At 36.7% G+C, this 20,164-nt stretch overlaps 1 protein-coding gene across 1 annotated transcript; it reads right to left on the reverse strand.

The window, feature by feature from the left end:
- Window positions 1–1,610: 1,610 nt before the first annotated feature.
- Window positions 1,611–12,709, reverse strand: LOC104232786 (uncharacterized). The gene is made up of 2 exons (XM_009786062.2): window positions 12,453–12,709; window positions 1,611–1,687 (listed from the first exon to the last, which is right to left on the reverse strand). The coding sequence occupies exons 1-2, from the start codon at window positions 12,705–12,707 to the stop codon at window positions 1,658–1,660; spliced, it is 285 nt and encodes a 94-aa protein (XP_009784364.2). The 5' UTR covers window positions 12,708–12,709; the 3' UTR covers window positions 1,611–1,657.
- Window positions 12,710–20,164: the final 7,455 nt, after the last annotated feature.

A 20,164-nucleotide genomic window follows, 5' to 3' on the forward strand; every position in this document is an offset into this window, starting at 1 on the left:
CCGTGTTCGCGATGAAGAAAATATCCAGGTAGAATGTTTAAGTTCAAAATCGAGAGTTTAAGTCCAATATCACAAAACCATTAGAGATCTCGGGAGAAGGTGAAATTTGAGGAAAATTTCAGTGGAGTAGTTGGGGTAAGTATTCTTCACTCATATTTGGTTTAATTCCATGATTTAGTCTTGAATTTCATCATTTAATTTGAGAAATTAGAGTGGGAATTGGGGAAAAAAAATGGAAGAAAAGTTTGAGAATTCTTTTGGGGATTTGAATGGGCAATTGAGGTCAGATTTTGATGAATTTGATATGGGTAGACTCGTGAGAGGGTGGGGATTCTATTGATGTGTTTTCTATCAGATTCCGAGACGTTGGCCCGGGGGTCGGGTTTGAGCAATTTCGGAATTTTTGATGTAAATTGGACATTTTTGAGTGGGCTTTGTTCCCATAGAATATTTTGATGGTATGAATCTGCTTTTGGCTAGATTTGGAGCATTCAAAGGCTGAGTCGAGAGGCAAAGACATCGTGAGCTAGAGTCTGGACCGGATTGAGGTAAGTAATGATTGTAAATATTTTTCCTGAGGGTATGAAACCCCGGGTTTCACATCGTTGTGCTATTTTAAAGTGACACACACGCTAGATAACGACTGTGGGGTCGTACACTGTTGGAGATTGTGACTTAGTCCATCCCGAATGACTATTTTACTGCGTATTTGATTGAAAACTGTTTGATGTCATCATGTTTTGGGCTGAATGTCATATTTGGGCCTCGTGCCAACTGTTTTGGACCCTTAGAGAATTTTTACTACTACTCCTCATTGTTTTGACTTAATATTTGTACTCAGTCATGCTATACTCTACTGTTTTCATAACTCAACCATGTTTACTTTGTTTTGACATTTTAATTGATATTTTGGGCTGCGCATCATATTTTCACTACAAGAAAAGAGGCCTATTGTGGCGACAAAAGTCGCCACTGAAAGTGAAAAAGTCGTCACAGAAGACCATCATTGGCGACCCGATAGTCGTTGGCTATAGTGAGTGGCTGATACTCAATCGTCGCGGCTAAATTGGTCGCCACAAAAGATATGCTTTCAGTGGCAACATTAATCGCCACAAAAGTTAACTAAGATTGACACAAAATACACTTTCAAGAGACGTTAGTCGCCACTGAATAGTCTTCTTTGGTGGCAAAGCATTGTTGCCACAAAAGGTTTATCTTTCGTGACAACAATAGTCACCCCAAATTTCTCGCCTTTTTGTGTCAACTTTTATCGTCACTAATATTCACTTACTTTTTGTGGCAACTGGGGATTGTTACCAATACTAACCTTTTTGTGACGGCGAAATAACGCTACAATACTATTATTTTTGTGACAACAACAGTCGCTACAATAAAAATTTCCTGTTTTAAAAAATATTTATATAAAACTATAATAGATTCATACTAGTAGCCGAACAATAATAAAAAAAAACCTATTTATAGTGGTAACAATACATTTCACGAAATAGAATTGTATATAATCTTTTCATTGGTAAAAGTGTAAACAATCTAGAGTAACATTGTAATTGCACGTCCTCAATAAAAAGAATAAAATTTCTTTAAAATACTCCAAAAACTTCAAACTACTCCAATGTTTGTAAACTGCTATACTGCAACTTCATTTCTTCATTGTTGAAGTTCTTTGTTCCTGTCATTGTAAAAAAATATATAATGAACAAAATTAACAGATGCATGTACTAAAGGAAATATCTCTACAAGTAGCATATCGGCAAAATAACAAGCCAAGGACCAATAACTAAATATTCAAAATTAACTTAAGAGATCCTGGTGTAGTTCCGTTCAAGAGTTAGGAAAAGATGAACAATCAATACTCAATTTATAAGTAAGAGCAGCTAAAACCAGTTTTGGAAGCTAAAATAGTTTCATGGCTAAGAACATTTCTTGACAATATCAATCTTAAACTATAACCAAATCTTAGCAGAGGATTTCAAAGACAATAGATTAATGTATAGCTTATCAAAAATGACAATTCTTATACACGAATAGTAAGTTCTTTACAATTGAACCATTATTGAATGAAAATCCTCAAGTCATGCAACCTAACTTTTAGAAAGCAAGCATGACTTAAACCTTCCAAGACATTAGTAAAAAAAAGTTAACAATGTAGTAGGCTTCCTCAAGTCTAGAACAAAGTCTCTAGGAGAATTTACATGGAAAACTGTATACTAAAGACAATCTATCCAAATGGAGTGTCATCAATGATTTTCATATTCCCTTTGCTTGACAGAACAGAGAGTTGCACTCATATGTTTTTTAAGTTTGAACTATCTACTTAAGTGTGGTTTAATATCTTAAACGGCAAGGCATAAACAGGTTCTGTATATTGAAGCGATGAATTAGAATTGGTAGTTTATAGAGCTAAGGGCAAATATGCAGCAGCAAATATCTTTAGGATGTTGAAATCTATTAAAGGTATTTCAATTCATCAGCTAATGGAGATCTATTCTTGCTACGAAAAAAAAGGGATTTACAATATGTAATAGACATTGTGTATGATTTACTTTTCAAGAAATTCTTCACTTGATATACATTTGGCAGGAGCGAAATAGCAGGATCTTCACAAAGAAGAAAATATCTCCTCAGGCCCCAGTTAATGTTATGCCCTGCAATATTACGTTGATATTATGTTCGGCAGTATTATATTACGACAATGTTATGCTCTGCAGTAATATATTACGATGATGTTGCGTCTTGCAGTACTAGGTTACGACAGTGTTGTACCCAACAGTATTACATTACGGTGATGTTACGCTTCGTAGTAATAAGTTACAATGATATTGCACCCTGCGGTAATGTACGTTGAATTTGTCATAAGGTAATTGACATCAGTCCAAGGAAAAGATTATTTGGGGATTATAAGTATTATAAGTGATGAGTAAATTCGTGAAGGTAAGAGGGTAAATAATATCGAAGAAAACAAATTTTGTCGAAGTTTGGCATGTTGGGGTAAAATACGACCCGAGCTAAAATACCCGGTAATTATGGACTAGTGTCATACAAGGTACTATATGGCCATGATAGTAAGGTGTATAAGGTATGTGAAAAGTGAGTAATATTTTAAATAATATGTGGTAATTTTTAAAGTATACGGGTAATAGATTAATTATCGAATAACGAAATATTACCCGATTAACTAATAAGTGGATAAGATTAAATACCTCCCCAACAAAAAGTGGCAGAAGGACACTATTTGAGAAATTGACTCATATTGATTTATGAGTAGGTGGCAATATTATCCTTTTCACTTATCAGAAAAGCTAATGTCTAGGCACATATTCTTGAATATCAAGTGATGCTCTCATTAAGGTCTTCTGTTTATACTGAATTCAATATGCTATTTTATTTGAAAATTGTAAAATGAAAGCACGTTTCTCTTCAAGATGAAGATAATAGCCGATTTTTGTAACAGCAGATGTGAAATTTTATTATAGAAATTGTGGACAGGAATGGCATAGGAGTAACTACTGTTTCGAAATTCGTGACAACACTTCATACTGTATTAGCAACGTAGGTTCTTGGTTTAGCAGAGGAGTTCGTACAAAATTATACTGTATAATAGCAATGGAATTTTGCGGTTCTAAATGAGTATGGTGCAATCTTTTCCAAGAATATTATACGGAGTTTTCCCTACTTCAGGTATGTTAAGGCTATCCCTTCTTTCTTTTGGTATGATCCTCACGATATGAACGAAACATGCAAATGCACAAATTTCATGAATGACTCTATTCATAGAAGTATTAGAGATATCTATGTTCTGGAATTTTCACGTGTCATAATATTTTATAATCTATTCATGGGTCTCAAAAAAAATATAAAAGTTGAAAAGAGTTTACTTTATGATATTACTCAAAGACAAAATGGTCTTATAAAGCTCCGAAAGATTTTATTAACGTACTTTTCATGTATTGCATTCATGTGCATTGACCCATGACCAGATGGCGTTATATACGCGTATATATGTAAATATATGTATATGGGATATGTGAAAAGGTTACGGCGTTATATATGCACCACCACCTGATCAGCTGGTATATGATGATGATGTTGCCCCCAGTGGCTAAAATATGATTCAAACGGCGTTATATACGCATATATATATATATATATATATATATATATATATATATACATATATATATATTCAAGCGGCGTTATATACGCACCACCACCTGATCAGCTGGTATACAATGATGATTTTGCCCATAGTGGGCGATATGAGATGATGGGATGCCCTCAGAGGCTGATGATGTTATGAAACATGTACCTATGCACGACATGACATTCATATGCATATGCATGATGCTAAAAGTAATTTATGATTTACAAGGTTATTCAGACTTAAGTTGAGTCATGTACTCTATATTCATGGCCGCAGGTCCCGATAAACAGGTTGAGAGCCCTCCAAGTAGGCTATCAGCTCAGCGGAAGATGTTGGTGCGCTCTATTTGCTTTGGAGTTGCTCGTTTGGTTAGTATGATTTAGACGTGTATTGTTTGGTATGGGGGGACTCTGTCCCGACCTTTATGATATTTATGTACTCTTAGAGGCTTGTAGACATATGTCGTATACGTGAAAGATTGTACGGCCTTGTCAGCCTATGTTCTGAGTTTATAAATGATCATGTTGGCTTATTAGGCCCGTATATCACGTGTATATGATGATGTAATAAGAAAGATACGTTATGTTGGTACTCGGTTGAGTAAGGTACCGGGTGCCCATCACGGCTCATCGGTTTGGGTCATGACAAAAGTGGTATCAGAGTTGTTCTGTCCTAGGAAGTCTACAAGTCGTGTCTAGTAGAGTCTTGTTTATGGGTGTGTCGTGCAACACACTTATAAGCAGGAGGCTACAGGGCATTTAAGGCTGTCACTCTTTCTTCTTACTCTATATCGTGTGGTAGAGCTCACTTATAAGAATTCAAGTCCCAAACTTCTATTTTTATTCGTAATAAGACAATGCATACGTTCAGAAAGATTATCGATAAGAAATATAGCTGTGGAAGTGTTGAATTAGAGGAACTCGATTTTGTATCATGCTTATGATAAGTAAATGTGAGATCTTAAGTAGATCATGTGCGTACTGAAAGGTGCAAGCCTCTTGAAAGAAGCCTTAAGGCAAGAATGTCTATCCACCTTTATGATGAAAGAAAATGAGAGATTAAGAAGATAAATACAAGTTTCAACGAGCAAAAGAAGCAAGATAAAGAATGGTACGAGGCATCCAGTTAACAAAGGATAACAATGTTTATAATTTAGGCAGAGACACATAAGTTTTTTGAGTTATATTTAATAGTAACAGAGGTATATACAATTGGTCGCACCCATTACAGATATGCCCTATGAGGGTTAATAGAAGTAGTATAAGAAGATATGATGGATGAATTGTTTGTGACAGTTGACATTTTCAAAGGATATTGCAAATGTGCTAATAGATCTCCTTGTGAGACACCCAGATGGTACACTTTAAAATAGTGCAGCCAAAAATAAGTACTACAAAGACATGCACTATAAGCCTTGACAGGATACATATTACCTTAGTGTGGCTCGCGTCCCTAGTAAAGCGATAACGTTAAGCAATTTGAAAAGCCACTGGAGGGAGCAAAGGGAAGCTAAAAGCAAAAGAATGTTTTGTTCGAGTTTTCAAAATAAAGTGATAGGCATAAATGTTGGCGGGAACTAAGAAAAGAGTTAATGAAGCATTATGAGTAAGATGTGGTACATGGATGACAACGGTAGATTCAAAGATGACAATGTTACAAAATCTATAGTTAAGTGAAGGAAGAGACGAGGGGTGACAAGCCTTAGGAAAACAAAAGAGTATAGGCCATACAGTCATGTCCTCATTTCGAGAAATAAGTCCACAACTCTAGCGCAATTACCAAGAGGAAAAGTTAAACCCCAGAGTAACAAGAAATCAGTATGGGCTGGTGAATAAGATAAACTAAATATGAATTAGGGACTGAGAGATTTGGTAATAGTTAGCATCATGAGAATTTCAGATCACATTCTGGCAATAATAGGATGGAAAAAAGAAGAAGGTTCATGAGAAATTCAGAGAATGGTCATTCAGGAAGAAGCTTCCCTAAAGCAAGCAATGTTAACAAAGTTAAGCTTAAGGGACAGTATGTACCAGTTACATTAAGTGTCACCCTCGCGAGTAAAGGGATTTGTCATCCTTGGTACAGAAGGATTGCCGCAAGGCGATTAAGTATCATTGATGTTGAGAAACGATGCCAAAGATGAAGAGGTAAAATAACTATAGGTAGTTCCTCGTGGCTTCAGCTCTTAGTACACCCCTAAAGGGAGGGGGGAATATTGAGTGACATGGCATTAAGTCAGAATTAAGTGGTTCTAGTTACTATGGAATGGTAAAGGAAGAGTGCGATAAATGAAAGAGGAATGAGACGACACTTATCCAAATCTTACAGATACGCTACGATTCAAGAATATTGTGCAAGCACAACGTCAAGGAGAGGAAGTAAAGGTCCCAGCATGAGTTGTTATTAATAAATAAGGAGCCAGTGCGAGACGTAAGTTAAAACAAAGTAAATAACCCAAGAAAGATTACGAGGAATATTGATATGATAATTGGCCAACGAGTAGTTAGTAATTGGTTAGGAAGATCTCAATTATGGCTAAACAGGGGGTTACAGATGAGTAATCAGATCGTGTAAGATAAACATAGTAGAACCCAACATGGAGAATTCAGCCTCGGAGAATATCATTATAATACTTGAGGTATATTCAAACAAGAGTCGGGGTAGTTAAAGGTACCGCATGAGTGTTACAGGGATAAAAGAAAGTGCCACTAGGAAGACAGTCAAAATATCAATTCAGAAACAACCATACAAGCACAAGGGCATAAAAGTAAGCAACTACAGATGATTATAGGCAAGTAAGGACATCAAAAATGTCCGTAATAAGCTCACAACTTTACGAGAGTCAAGGGTTCTCCCTATGTACTATAACGAAGGACTAGCTGAGGAGATAAGAAAGAAGGCTTCAACCTAAGCACAATGACCTAAAGAGGAAATGGTCATGTAACAACAATCTCGCAACAATATTGTAAGCATTACAAAGGAGAGTGGCACCTACCGTGACTAATGAACGGGAAGTAAGAATTAAAAGTAATATTCGAGATCATATGAGTTGTATGAAAATTCTGGCAAGTGTGGGCACTAATAAGCTAAGTATGGATGCAACGAGGGGGCAGAAAGACCAGGAAAAGTAATAGCTTACGTTGAAAGAAAGTTAAGATGGCAATGATCCAGAGTTAGTACATTATGGATACACTCAAGATTTTGGAGCATTATCCAGGCAACATATTTGTTGATAATCATATAGCCATAGAAGACTCTGGTATAAGTTAAAAGAAAGAATTAAGCCTAGGGTCATAGTCAAAGGATTGAATTGTTAGAAGATTGTATCATGGATATTCCATAACGCCCATGAAAGGCTAAGGTAATAACTGATACCATGAGTCACAGATCGGAAGATAGCTTAAACCTACGCAAAGGCTGATCAGAAGGAAGAGGAAACTAAAGAATTACATCACCTAAGTAAATCAAGAGTCTCATTATTGGACCTAGAAAAATTATAGAAGTTGTGCTGGAGAACATGACAAAATCACTCTTAATATTAGATGTTCAAGAGAAATAACACAACAACCATAATCTATAATGGCTCTACAAGGAAGCCAGTTAGAAGAAGTACCAGCCTCATACGAAGTCAGTACGAAGATCCTACCGGATTGTGTATGTACCATAGGTGCGAGTATTATAATAGAAATTCAAGTTATGGACAAGAATTAAACCTAGGTGGAAGGGAGGTCACGAAAGAGATAGAAGATATGATACGAGATTTTAAGGTAAGTAAGGTAAAGGTGAACAACGTACGAGATACCTAAAGGCAGAAGATCGTGAATAGTCCATACTTCGGATAGAATGATATAAGCACGGGAATCCAATAACCATGAATGATAACAGCATCGTCAGCAGCATGTGTTCCAGCCTATGATTTCTAAGTACTAAGAGATCTAGTTAAGAGAATAGAGAAAACCTGGAGACAATGTGATGTCTCGCTTGAAATTCCAAAATAACATAAGGAAATCTATGGTGCATGCAAGTTGAAGGAAAATTTATATATGAATATGTATAGGTCGTAAGCTAAAGTATGGTAGAACGATAAAGTTTTAAGGAAACATGAGTAAGGATGAGGAAAGGCAAGTGAAAAGGTGACGAGAATGGATAAGTCCTCAGGATTAAGTCTATGAAAACAAGAGAGATAATGGTTTCTCTAAGTTATTGAAAGTTCAGTATAGCCTTAATGAACTCAAAGGAGTCTAAGATTAATAGTGTTTAGAAAAAATGAAATGTTGACCTAGTAATAAAATGAGGGTATAATTGTGACATATAAAGGATGACGTTTGGGCCTTCGTTTGATTAATGATTTGAAAAAAAAGAAAATAGAAGAAGAGAAGGAGAAAAGATTTAACTGGAGGCACGAAATTAGGATACCCCTGTAAGGTGAATCACATCGAGACACTATGAAATACAATTATGGGAATTACTTCGAATATTCCTCAATACAACGTAAGCCCTAGCGATATTGTATTACGTACGAAGTTTCAAGTCTTAAAGTAAAGGATTATAGATCAACATTGAGGCGATTCAATAATGGTTAGATATAAGTTACAAAGTATGACATGAGATTAGGCCATGATTCTTAAGACGAATGGTAATGAAGGGGTTTTAAAGGACTGAGATTTATACCTAAAGGGTAGGCAACAAAAGTAACTGGGAATTTGGTAAGCATACCGCAATAAAGGTAGATTGAAGCAAATATTATGGTATACTATAACCCATGGAAATGCAGTAAAGTCATATGAATGGATAATCAGATCTATGAAATAAGATATGGCCATATTCGCAAGTTCTACAAAGTATCGAGCAAAGGACTTCAGTATACCTATAGAGGCCCAGAGAGGTATCCTATTAAGCCTTGTATATACAAAGTAAGGCCTAGAGACTAACTAAAAGATAAAAGGAAAAAGGAAAGATGAATCGCATAAGTGCACCTATAAAGCCAGGGTCATATAGGCTACATGACAGGAGGTAACAGAAGTTGCAAGATTAGGAAGATTTCGACCACAGGTCATGATATGGGCAAAAAGACTAAAGGGGGGAATACCCTAGACTTTGGATTTATTCACAGAAGCAACTGCTTAAATGGCAATAAGAGTATTAAGGTATTCACAAGAGCTACAAGTTACGAAAATGATAAGAACATCAGTCAACATTCGAGGACGAATGTTCCAAAGAGGGGAATGATGTTACACCCCGCAATATTACGTCGATATTACGTTCGGCAGTATTATATTACGACAATGTTATGCTCTACAGTAATATATTACGATGACGTTATTCTCTGCAGTAATATATTACGATGATGTTGCGTCTTGCAGTATTAGGTTACGATAGTGTTGTACCCAACAGTATTACATTATGGTGATGTTACGCTTCGTAGTAATAAGTTACGACGATATTGCACCCTGCAATAATGTACGTTGAATTTGTCATAACGGAATTGCATCAGTCCAAGGAAACGATTATTTGGGGATTATAAGGATTATAAGTGATGAGTAAATTCGTGAAGGTAAGAGGGTAAGTAATATCGAAGAAAACGAATTTTGTCGAATTTTGGCATGTTGGAGTAAAATACGGTCCGAGCTAAAATACACGATATTTATGGACTAGTGCCATACAAGGTACTACATGGACATGATAGTAAGGTGTATAAGGTATGTAGAAAGTGAGTAATATTTTAAGTAATTTGTGGTAATTTTTAAAGTATACGGGTAATAGATTAATTACCGGATAACGAAACATTACCCGGTTAACTAATAAGTGGATAAGATTAAATTCCTCCCCAACAAAACGTGGAAGAAGGCAACTATTTGAGAAATTGACTCTTATTGATTTATGAGTAGGTGGCATTATTATCCTTTTCACTTATCAGAAAAGCCAATGTCTTGGCACATATTTCCAAATATCAAGTGATGCTCTCATTAAGGTCTTCTGTTTATACTGAGTTCAATATGCTATTTTGTTTGAAAATTGTAAAATGAAAGCACGTTTCTCTTCAAGATGAAGATAATAGACGATTTTTCTAACTACAAAAGTATAATTTTACTATAGAAATTGTGGACAGGAAGGGCATAGGAGTAACTACTATTCTGAAATTCGTGACAACACTTCATACTGTATTAGCAACATAGGTTCTTGGTTTAGCAGAGGAGTTCGTACAAAATTATACTGTACAATAGCAACGGAATTTTGCGGTTCTAAATGAGTACGGTGCAATCTTTTCCAAGAATATTATACGGAGTTTTCCCTAATCCAGGTATGTTAAGGCTATCCCTTCTTTCTTTTGGAATGATCCTCACGATACGAACGAGATACGAACGAAACGTGCAAATGCACAAATTCCATGAATGACTCTATTCATAGAAGTATTAGAGACATCTATGTTCTGGAATTTCCACGTGTCATATTACTGTTCTCCGGTCTTTGCTCTTGAAGATCCGCTCTTGAGAACCTCTATCTCTTTCTTCAAAGCCTCATTCGAAGCCTGTCAGTCTTACATACAGTATATTACCCGCAAGTTCATCTTCTTTGATAGGATATTAGATTAGTCAGCAATCCAAGTTCCAGCTGGTTCTCAAACTTCAGAGGTGGCCTTACTTCCTTTTTAAAGCAAACATGTGGACATAAAAAAGAATGAAATTGATAGAATAGAGGAAGATTAATGTGCAGCTGATTCTATACCAGCCGATTCAATTGTTCAGCTACTTCGAAAAAACTTACTATTATGGCTATGTAAGGGGACCGGCTTCCCCTTTTTCAATCACCTCCTACCTTAAGGTAGGCCCACTGCTGAATACCCTCAATCGAAAGGTCAAGGAGATTATATAACCCCATAGTATGAAGAGCTGCTCGGGGGATCGCACCCCTTGGCCTAGGGTATACATTCAGATCTGGAGGCATACCTAATTAACGATAAGAGCAGAGATCTCCTCTCTCCTTCGGACCCTCTACCTCTACTTCCCTTCCGCTCATAAACAGCCTTCCAGCAAGGAGAAAGAGATAAAGAAGAAAATTCTCAAATTCCCACAAATGGTTTGAATAAGCATTCCTTAGAGAGGGAATGTCGGATGAGACACTATTTGGCCTTCTTTCAGGAGTTGTAGATAGTATCACCTTTAGCACCCGATCGATGAACACTCAAACCGAACTCGCCCATCCTTTTGGGCACAGGGATGCGAGAACCAATCCGAGTAATCAACCGCTTTTTTTTGAATCTGCCTCAAGCAAGCCACCCCAACCCTACCGCCAAAAAGCCGTCCGTATAGTGCAGGAGCGCTCACATTTTATTGCTTACTCTTTCACTTTCATTTCTAAATCCGGCTCGCTCCCGGCTACGGTTTGGACCTTTCGCCTGCTTAGAAGTGGATTCGAACCACTGACACATACTCTATATTTCTTCCATGTCTCTTATGGATTTATTTATGTGCCTTACATACTCGTTACATTATTCGTACTGACGTCCCTTTTGCCCAAGGACGCTGCGTTTCATGCCCGCAGGTCCCGATAGACAGGTCGAGAGCCCTCCAAGTAGGCTATCAGCTCAGCGGAAGATGTTGGTGCGCTCCATTTGCTTCGGAGTTGCTCGTTTGGTTAGTATGATTTAGACGTGTATTGTTTGATATGGGGGGACTCTGTCCCGACCTTTATGACATTTATGTACTCTTAGAGGCTTGTAGACATATGTTGTGTACGTGAAAGATTGTACGGCCTTGTCGGTCTATGTTCTGAGTTTATAAATGATCATGTTGGCCTATTAGGCCCGTATGTCACGTGTATATGATGATGTAATAAGAAAGATATGTTACGTTGGTACTCGGTTGAGTAAGGTACCGGGTGCCAATCACATCCCATCGGTTTGGGTCGTGACAATTAAAATTATTATTCAAGAGGTGTTCTATAGAGGATTTTTGAGACCTAAATGTGAGGAGAGGCTAAATGAACTGAATTTTTATCCTTTGTAGTGTTGAAGGTTTCTGAGTATGTTAGTAGTTGTAATCAGGTCTCCTAAAAGCTTATTGACGATTCTTTGTTTAGATTTTGTTTTCTCACTTGTGAAATTAAAATGTGCAGCAGGCGACTAGTGAAATTATTCTCTGCAGCAGGCGACTAGTGAAATTATTCTCTGCAGCAGGCGTACTTTTGATTCATATACATACTTTAACAGAAACTAATATGTGAAATGAAACTAGCAGCATTGTATTAACAGTTGTATAGTACATTTGTAGAGTACAGAAACATTAACATTTACCTTTTGAATTCTAGCCATCATCGTAGCCATCTGCTCTTGAAATCTTTTGTCAAGTTGTAGATTCATGTGTGCACGCTCCTTTTCTAGTTTCTTTTGTAACTCAGCACGATATTCTTCTAGCTTTCTTTGTAACTCAAAACGATCATCTTCTAGCTTCCGTGACAATTCAACAGCCATTTGTTCTTCTAAATTTCTTTGCAACTCAACAGCTTGTTCACGTTCTTCTTGTAATTTTCTGTCCATTTCAGCTTGCATATCTTGACGCATACTTTCCATGGCAGAAGACATACTTGCTTCTAATTCTACCTGCTGCACTCAGCTCTTTTTTGCAGGTCTTTTTCCGTACCCTTTCCCACGAATATAGCCAGTTTTTTCAACAAGTACAATGACTAAAATCTCATTTGCATTCATCGAATTTTTTCAAATTGTTGTTGCTCCACAATTTCTTGGAGCTGCCCCTGCAATTATGCATGACAATTTATGATCTAAAATAGGAGACATAAAATAAATAAATAAAACACAATTTCAAGAGATTACATGAATTTGCTGTGACTGTGGAACTGACCACACCAGTTCTTTGTCATTCTTACGAGTATGTTGGAGCTCCCAAACTCGATCCGGTGGTGCCTTTTGTCCATTAGCAGGATTTCTCTACGATTTATTAAAGTAGAGAAAAACTATTTAAGTTCATAATGTTACCTAAAAAAGAATGACAAATATATGAAATATTATTGTGCTAAATGAATTTGTACCATTGATTCCTCCACTTCAGCAAATGACTTTGAGCCACATAAGTGTTTAGTTATTTGTTTTCCCTTATTTATTTTATTTCGCTCACTCACAGCCTGAAATTATATCCATAAATTAAGAACTAGAATTGAAATAGTAATTTGTCACATATTTATATTACCAAGCTACCTTGAATTCCGGACTTCCAAAATGTCTTAACAGAAACACCCAATCCTCAGGTGTAGCATCACTTGGTCTATGAGATAATCTCTCTTCATCAGTAGCATAGCGAGAGTATTCAACATGAAATCGAGTCTTCCATGTTCTAAAAAGTCTTTTCATAGTATTGACCACAAGAGCTTGCAATACATGCTCTCAAACTCCGGTAGCTTCAAATTTATCCTAAATGCAAATACGAAAAGCTTTTGAGTGTAAATAAAACGTGTGATAAAAAGTCGATATAACTTTATTAACAAATAATTACCTTAACCTTCAACCACATCGCATCTCCATATTTTGTGATTATTTCTTGCCAGTCACCATCTTTGAATGAGATAGTGCATAATCAAACCACAATAGTTAACAATGTCCCTAGACTCGGGACCTACAGCTCTCTCAATGTCATCTGGAATGATAATAGGAATTTTACTACCATGCTTAGTTTTCATATCTACAAGTAAAGATTTGTATCTCCCTCTCCCTTTATTGGATTTATTGCAAGAAGCTGCGCGCAAAAGAATATATATTTAACAATCATATACTAAGGGTGTCATGAATATAACTTCTGGTGATCAGTTTACAGAACTATTTAACAAACATTCAAGAGAGACCATCTAATTCTGCTTGAATTGAACTAAATATCAAACTAATTTGATTTTCTTTCATATATAAAAGCTCCAGTAAAAAAGTTGATTCAGGTAAAAAGAGCCTCTTACTGTATGAATAAAGACAGAGTTGAGGAGAAACAAATATTATAATGAACAGATAATTCCCCTATTTGAATGCTGAAAACTTTTCCCTCCTATATGTATAGTCAACAGTGAACAGAGAATGATTATTCAATCTTTAAGCTAAGTGAATCTAGACAACCAAACTATTTGCTGATGGACTATCAAGTCTTAAACATAACAGAGAACAAGAAAATTAAACAAAAAGGAACAGGAAATTACTACTTTAACATGGAAAAACTAAGTCATGAATAGGTTCATCATGCCAAAAAAGCAAAGAAGAAAGAAAGGGAGTATTTTTCATTTAACCAAAAGCATTAATCACAACAGAAGAAGCTATAACTCTAAACTTCTTATATCACAATAAGAATAGTACATGTTTGTCTTAATAATTTTACAAGGAAAGTATTTTATCTACTGTCAGTGCGTGGTGTTAAGGTTTCAACAACCACACGAATTGTAGACATCTCCAATAATATTCCATCTCTTGACACATTAAACGAATTAATAGTATATTTTTGTTTTAAGATTTTCACCAGTATTGGAAAAAATACGAAACAAATTGAGTTGTTAATTAGTTAACAGAAAGATTGAGAGAACTAACCCGCAATACTTTCAGTCTCTACAGTGGGATGCGCACTTTCCACAACAATTCTTGATGACCGTTATCCATTAAGTTCTTGACAAGGTTGACTTGAATGTCTCATCTCTGAAGGTGCTAATGTTTGTACCCAAGATGCTTGTGGTTGAGAAGAACAGTCAAGCCTTGTCAATGGTGCATTAGCCCTGTAGGATGACGTCGCTGTAGAACTGTCACGAACTCCAATACTACCACCTGCACGACTACCTCCACCTCCACCTCGTGCACCTCTACCTCGTCCAAATCCTACCATTTCCTACAATATCTCAAAAATAAAAAATATGAAAACAAAAATCAAAGTTCTGTTGAATATTCATGTCTGTCCAGTAAAGGATCGTGCCATTATTGAGATTTATATCATTCTTAAACTCAACAAATGCTGTATATGTACATTTAGAAGCTTAGAAAAGCTATAAAATTTAAGTCATCATCACATATAAAAGTAAAAGGGATATTCCAGTATATTAAAGGTAGTAATTAAGATGAAGGTTCATTGAATCGCAGAATAATAAGGGGGATAAAGAAGTTACTGATAAGAATCCATAGAAAGAAACACGAAAGCTATCTATTTGGTCACTCCATATCCCTATCATCTATGTCGGTGTCCTCTCCATCGTTATCATCAAGTAACTCTTCATCGCTTTTTTCACTATTATACAGATCCATGTGATCGTCATTAATGAAACCATCGTCCTCATTATGCATAGTTGTTTGAGCTTCAGTCGCTTGGTTATAATGAATAATTTGTGGTTCAATATCATCTCTATTTAAGGACACCACAATATCAATTTCTTGAGCATGAACGCGCGATGTATTAATTTCAACTTGCTCTTGTTGATAAGTATCTTCACTCGGTAATACTTCATCTTCAATTTCTGTAGAATTAATATCCTTTTCAGGCATATTAAAAAGGTCACGGGGATTTGTCTTCACAACAACAAGCCAATCTTTGTTAGACATGTCGTCCACATAGAAAACTTGTTCACACTGAGATGCCAACACAAATGGCTCATTTGTATTCAAGGCACAACGAGTATTAACACTTGTGAAGCCATATTTGTCAATCTTATATCCTTTTCCTAAGTGAGACACATCCCACCAATGCCACCTGAAGAGGTAAACTTTCTTATTTCCCACATAAGACAACTCGTAAATGTCCTCCAATATACCGTAATACTCCTTTGTTGAGTCTGAATCATCTCCTCTAACAAGAACTCCACAATTCTGTATTTTTCTTCTCGACTCTATATCTCTTGTCTGAAATCTAAATCCATTCACCATTAATGTGGAATATCGAAGCACTAGAGGTCCAGGACCGAGTGCTAAACTTATGAGATCATCATTTGCATGTCCTTGTGCAGATAGTTGTAAGATCTACAAAAGACAAATAATACTCTCGTAATCAATAAAATATGTGATAATAACATTAGTATTCAACATGTAATTTTATTCATCACTTACATGTGCACGAAACCAATCAAATAATTCATTGTTATGCCTTCCATCCCCTATTGCACTTTGTCTTTCCATCTCTCTGGAATGTTCCCTACATTTTAATAATGGGTTAGTTAGGAAAACGTAATTGAACTATCCTAATACAAAATTATCTTGAAGTTCTCCAGAAACTTACTGAAGGAACGACCAAACTTCTTCACAGTTTTGAAGCACATATACGGATGCTTGGTTTAACTCATCATAAGATAGCGGGGCGGGATCTGAACCACCTTCTGTTCGTCCACTATTTTTAAAGATAGATATCTCCCCATGTGACACAGAATCATCATCATTCCTAGCTGGTATATTGAACTTGGTTGAGATATTCTTTAAGTAGCGTGAGCAAAATGTGAGGCTTTCTTCTGCCAAATAACCTTTTGCAATTGAGCCTTCAGGACGAGCATAGTTGCGAACATACGACTTAAGTATTCGCAAATACCTGTATACAAATGAATAGTTAAAAACAATGTGACATTCTGAAATTATAATATTGAAATTTAAAGGATAACACGTTACCTTTCAAAAGGGTACATCCAACGATATTGAACCGGTCTACCTAATTTTGCCTCTCTTGCCAAATGAATGGGCAAATAAACCATGACATCGAAAAATACAGGAGGAAAACCCATTTGGAACTTGCACAATGTGATAGCAATTTCAGCCTTTAAGATATCAAGATCTCTGACTGAGTAGGGCCGAGGGCCTATGTTGTGAGGTTAATATGAGATCGGGCTGCGCGCCGCAGCGATATTGTGTTGATTCATGATTATGAGGCTGAGGGCCTGAGTTGTACTCCACAAGGTGGCTTGATATGAGGTCGAGAGCCTGTTGATTATGCCACGAGTTGGCTTGTTATTGCACTTGGGCACTAAGATGTCCCTCCCGAAGTCTGTACACCCCCAGTGAGTGCGGGTACCTAGTGTGAGATGTGATGTAGCCCGAGGGGCTAATGTTGTTAAATGTTATTGCCTGAGGGGCGGTTCTTGATTTATGTTATGCCCGAGGGGCTGATTATGAGTGATTATGAGGTAGACCGAGGGATTGGTTCTGTTGATATTATGTCCGAGGGGCGGTTTATGGTACATATTTTGCCTGAGGGGCTGTTTACGTTTCTATCGTTTTTACTCACTATTTTTGTCACTCGTTTGAAACTATTGAAAGTTGTTTTTAAAGGTTTTTACTGAAACTAGGCTTGATTTACGAAGTAAATGATTTCCGTATTGTTTTGGAAATGTACTGCATTTGTTGTAGCATTATGATGTGCCTTACGTGTTTTCTTACTGCTCAGCTTTCATTTACTTTTATTACTTACTGAGTTGGCGCACTCACATTACTCCCTGCATCTTGTGTGCAGATTCAGGGAATTTCTGAACCCTATAGTGGGTGTTGATAGCTCAGCGACAGAGTCATCGTAGTTAGCAAGGTAGATGCCCGACGATCGCATCACCGTTTTTCTCCCTTTTGTCTTCCTTAGACTGTATTTAGTATATTTTTAGAACTTTCGTTATACTCAGACCTTAGTAGATGCTCGTGACCTGTGACACCCCGATGTCAAGCTTGTGTATTTATTCTGCACTATTCATTTAGATTAATAGGTTACAAGTACCTTGGGCATAGGTACTTTACTTTATGTTTTGATGATCTAACAAACTTACCATCCAGAACCAGATACAGAACCTATTACACATCTATAAGACCTTGAGATCACAAAGTTCTAGGTTGGGATCTAGCGTGGGATATAACTCAACTCATCAGATAGGAAGGAACAACTAAGGAAACAGGTCCCTACCAGTTCTCGAGGAGACTGTATGAAGTCAACTCTCCAGCAGGAAAGTTACTACATGCACACACTATAGGAACAGTGCAACAATAAACTTTTTATGGAAGACTTTTTACCTACCTTGCTTACATCATTGTAAGTGATGTCACACACGTATAAATACCATCAAGGAAGGTAAAACAACTTACTTCATGAGAGAACCAGATAAAGGACTTGAAGCATGCCTGGTACAATTATTCAAGTTAATCGACTCAAGATAATCTAGGTAGTATGCCTTCAAATTCACAGGAACCAGATTAGAGAACTGATACCTTTGTGTTCCCCTGACAGAAATATAAGTCAACAGTACATCTAGAAAGTAACTGCAGAAAGTGACTGCCTGCAATAGTGCAACAGACAGTGCAACAGTCACTTCTCATTGAGAGGAGGCATGTATTAACCAAGATTTGACATCACTAAGGTAATGTCTTTTGTAGTATAAACCTTCTGCAAGGCACAAGATTCACGTTCAAGACTGACAAAATCAGAAACAAAAATATTCTCTCAAGTGCTTGCAACAACCTCTCTCAAGAACAAAGCTGATGCAACCTCAAGGACTTGATCCAAGATCGAATATATCTTAAGTCCTTAGGTTTGTTGAGTCTTTGTTATTTGTTCTTCATTGTAACTCCTATCTTGCTTTCTTAGAAGCTATTTTTAGGAAACCCAAAATCCGTAAACTCTTCAGTTTATGTTGTGACTAGGTTTAGTCATAAGTTAAAGTCTTTGTAGCTAGAGAGTTACAAAGTGGCTTGTAATAAGTGTTATTACAAGTTAGAGTGAGTAAAAGCCTTTGTAACTGTAGAGTGAAAAAGTGGCTTGTGGTGAGAGAATCACAAGTTAGTTAAATTCTTTGTAACTAGGGAGTCACAAAGTGGCTTGTAGTAAGAGTACCACAAGTTATTTGAATTCTTTATAATAAGTGTTTACAAGTTAGTGAAGTTGAAAGCCTACAAGTGTAGGTCGTGGTTTTTGTCCCCTTGAGTTGGGATTTTTCCACGTAAAGATCCTCTGTGTTTTTTACTTATTGCCGAGCTACCGTGGTGACAATTAGAGAACTTGATTCCCTATACTGATTGGTTGCACAGTTTGTTGCTTACAGTACGAACTTCTAGAGAATCTGGTTCTCTATATAGTGGGAACATATCCTGTGTCTCGTCTACATACTGGTTTAGTAGTTAGCACTGTGGGAACTGATATAGGACCAGATCGCTATATAGTTTAGCTCATCAGTATATTCGGTGGAAACTCATAGAGAACCCGGTTCTCTATACAGTCTGGTGGACGCATAGTTTCTAACAATTGGTATTAGAGTAGGTTCTTTCTAAAAGGTTAACACCTAGTAAGGATCTACATGGATGCTCTACCAGACTTTAAGGAAGGTCGATCAACCTACAAGCCACCAAGGTTTCAGAAAATGGTTAGTAGAAATGGAGGCATTCCCAAGAAGGGTAGTTCTAGCAGAAACACTAAAGGATACGATTGTTGTCACAAGTACAGAAAACCAAGACATTTTATCAAAGACTGTCCTCTCCACAATCAGGTCCATTACAAACACAATGCTGACAAGGTGGGTAAGAGGAACCTGGTCCTTGACAAAAAGTTCAAGAGAAGAGATGTCGCTAACAATATTATAAAGCAAGCTAGCTGCCTGGGGAGATTCCTCTAGTGAATCTGAGGGTGATAATAAAAAGGAAGACACCTCCATGATGGCCACTAAAAGCAAAGCTGCAAAATATGATTCCATATTTGCATTGATGGCAAAATTGGATGAGGATGAAGAAGAAGATGATGATGAGGTAAACTTCTTTGATGTTCAAAGAAATCTAAAGTATTATTCTTAGAAAAAACTTATGTTTTTGGCTAATATTTTAATTGATGCTTATCGTAGTCTTATAAATGATAAATATGCCTTAACTGTGGAACTGGGAGAAGCAAAACAATCGAGGAAAGATCTAGAAGTTCGGGTCGTAGACATAGAAGAAACCATTAAGAGTCTGAAGAAAGAAAAAGATGCCTTAACTAAAAAAGTTGCAAACATAAGACATGAGAGAGATAACTAGTGGTTGTTGTGGTCAATCTA

Source organism: Nicotiana sylvestris, chromosome 1, assembly GCF_000393655.2.
Source record: "Nicotiana sylvestris chromosome 1, ASM39365v2, whole genome shotgun sequence".
In the NCBI taxonomy this organism is placed as follows: Eukaryota; Viridiplantae; Streptophyta; class Magnoliopsida; order Solanales; family Solanaceae; genus Nicotiana; species Nicotiana sylvestris.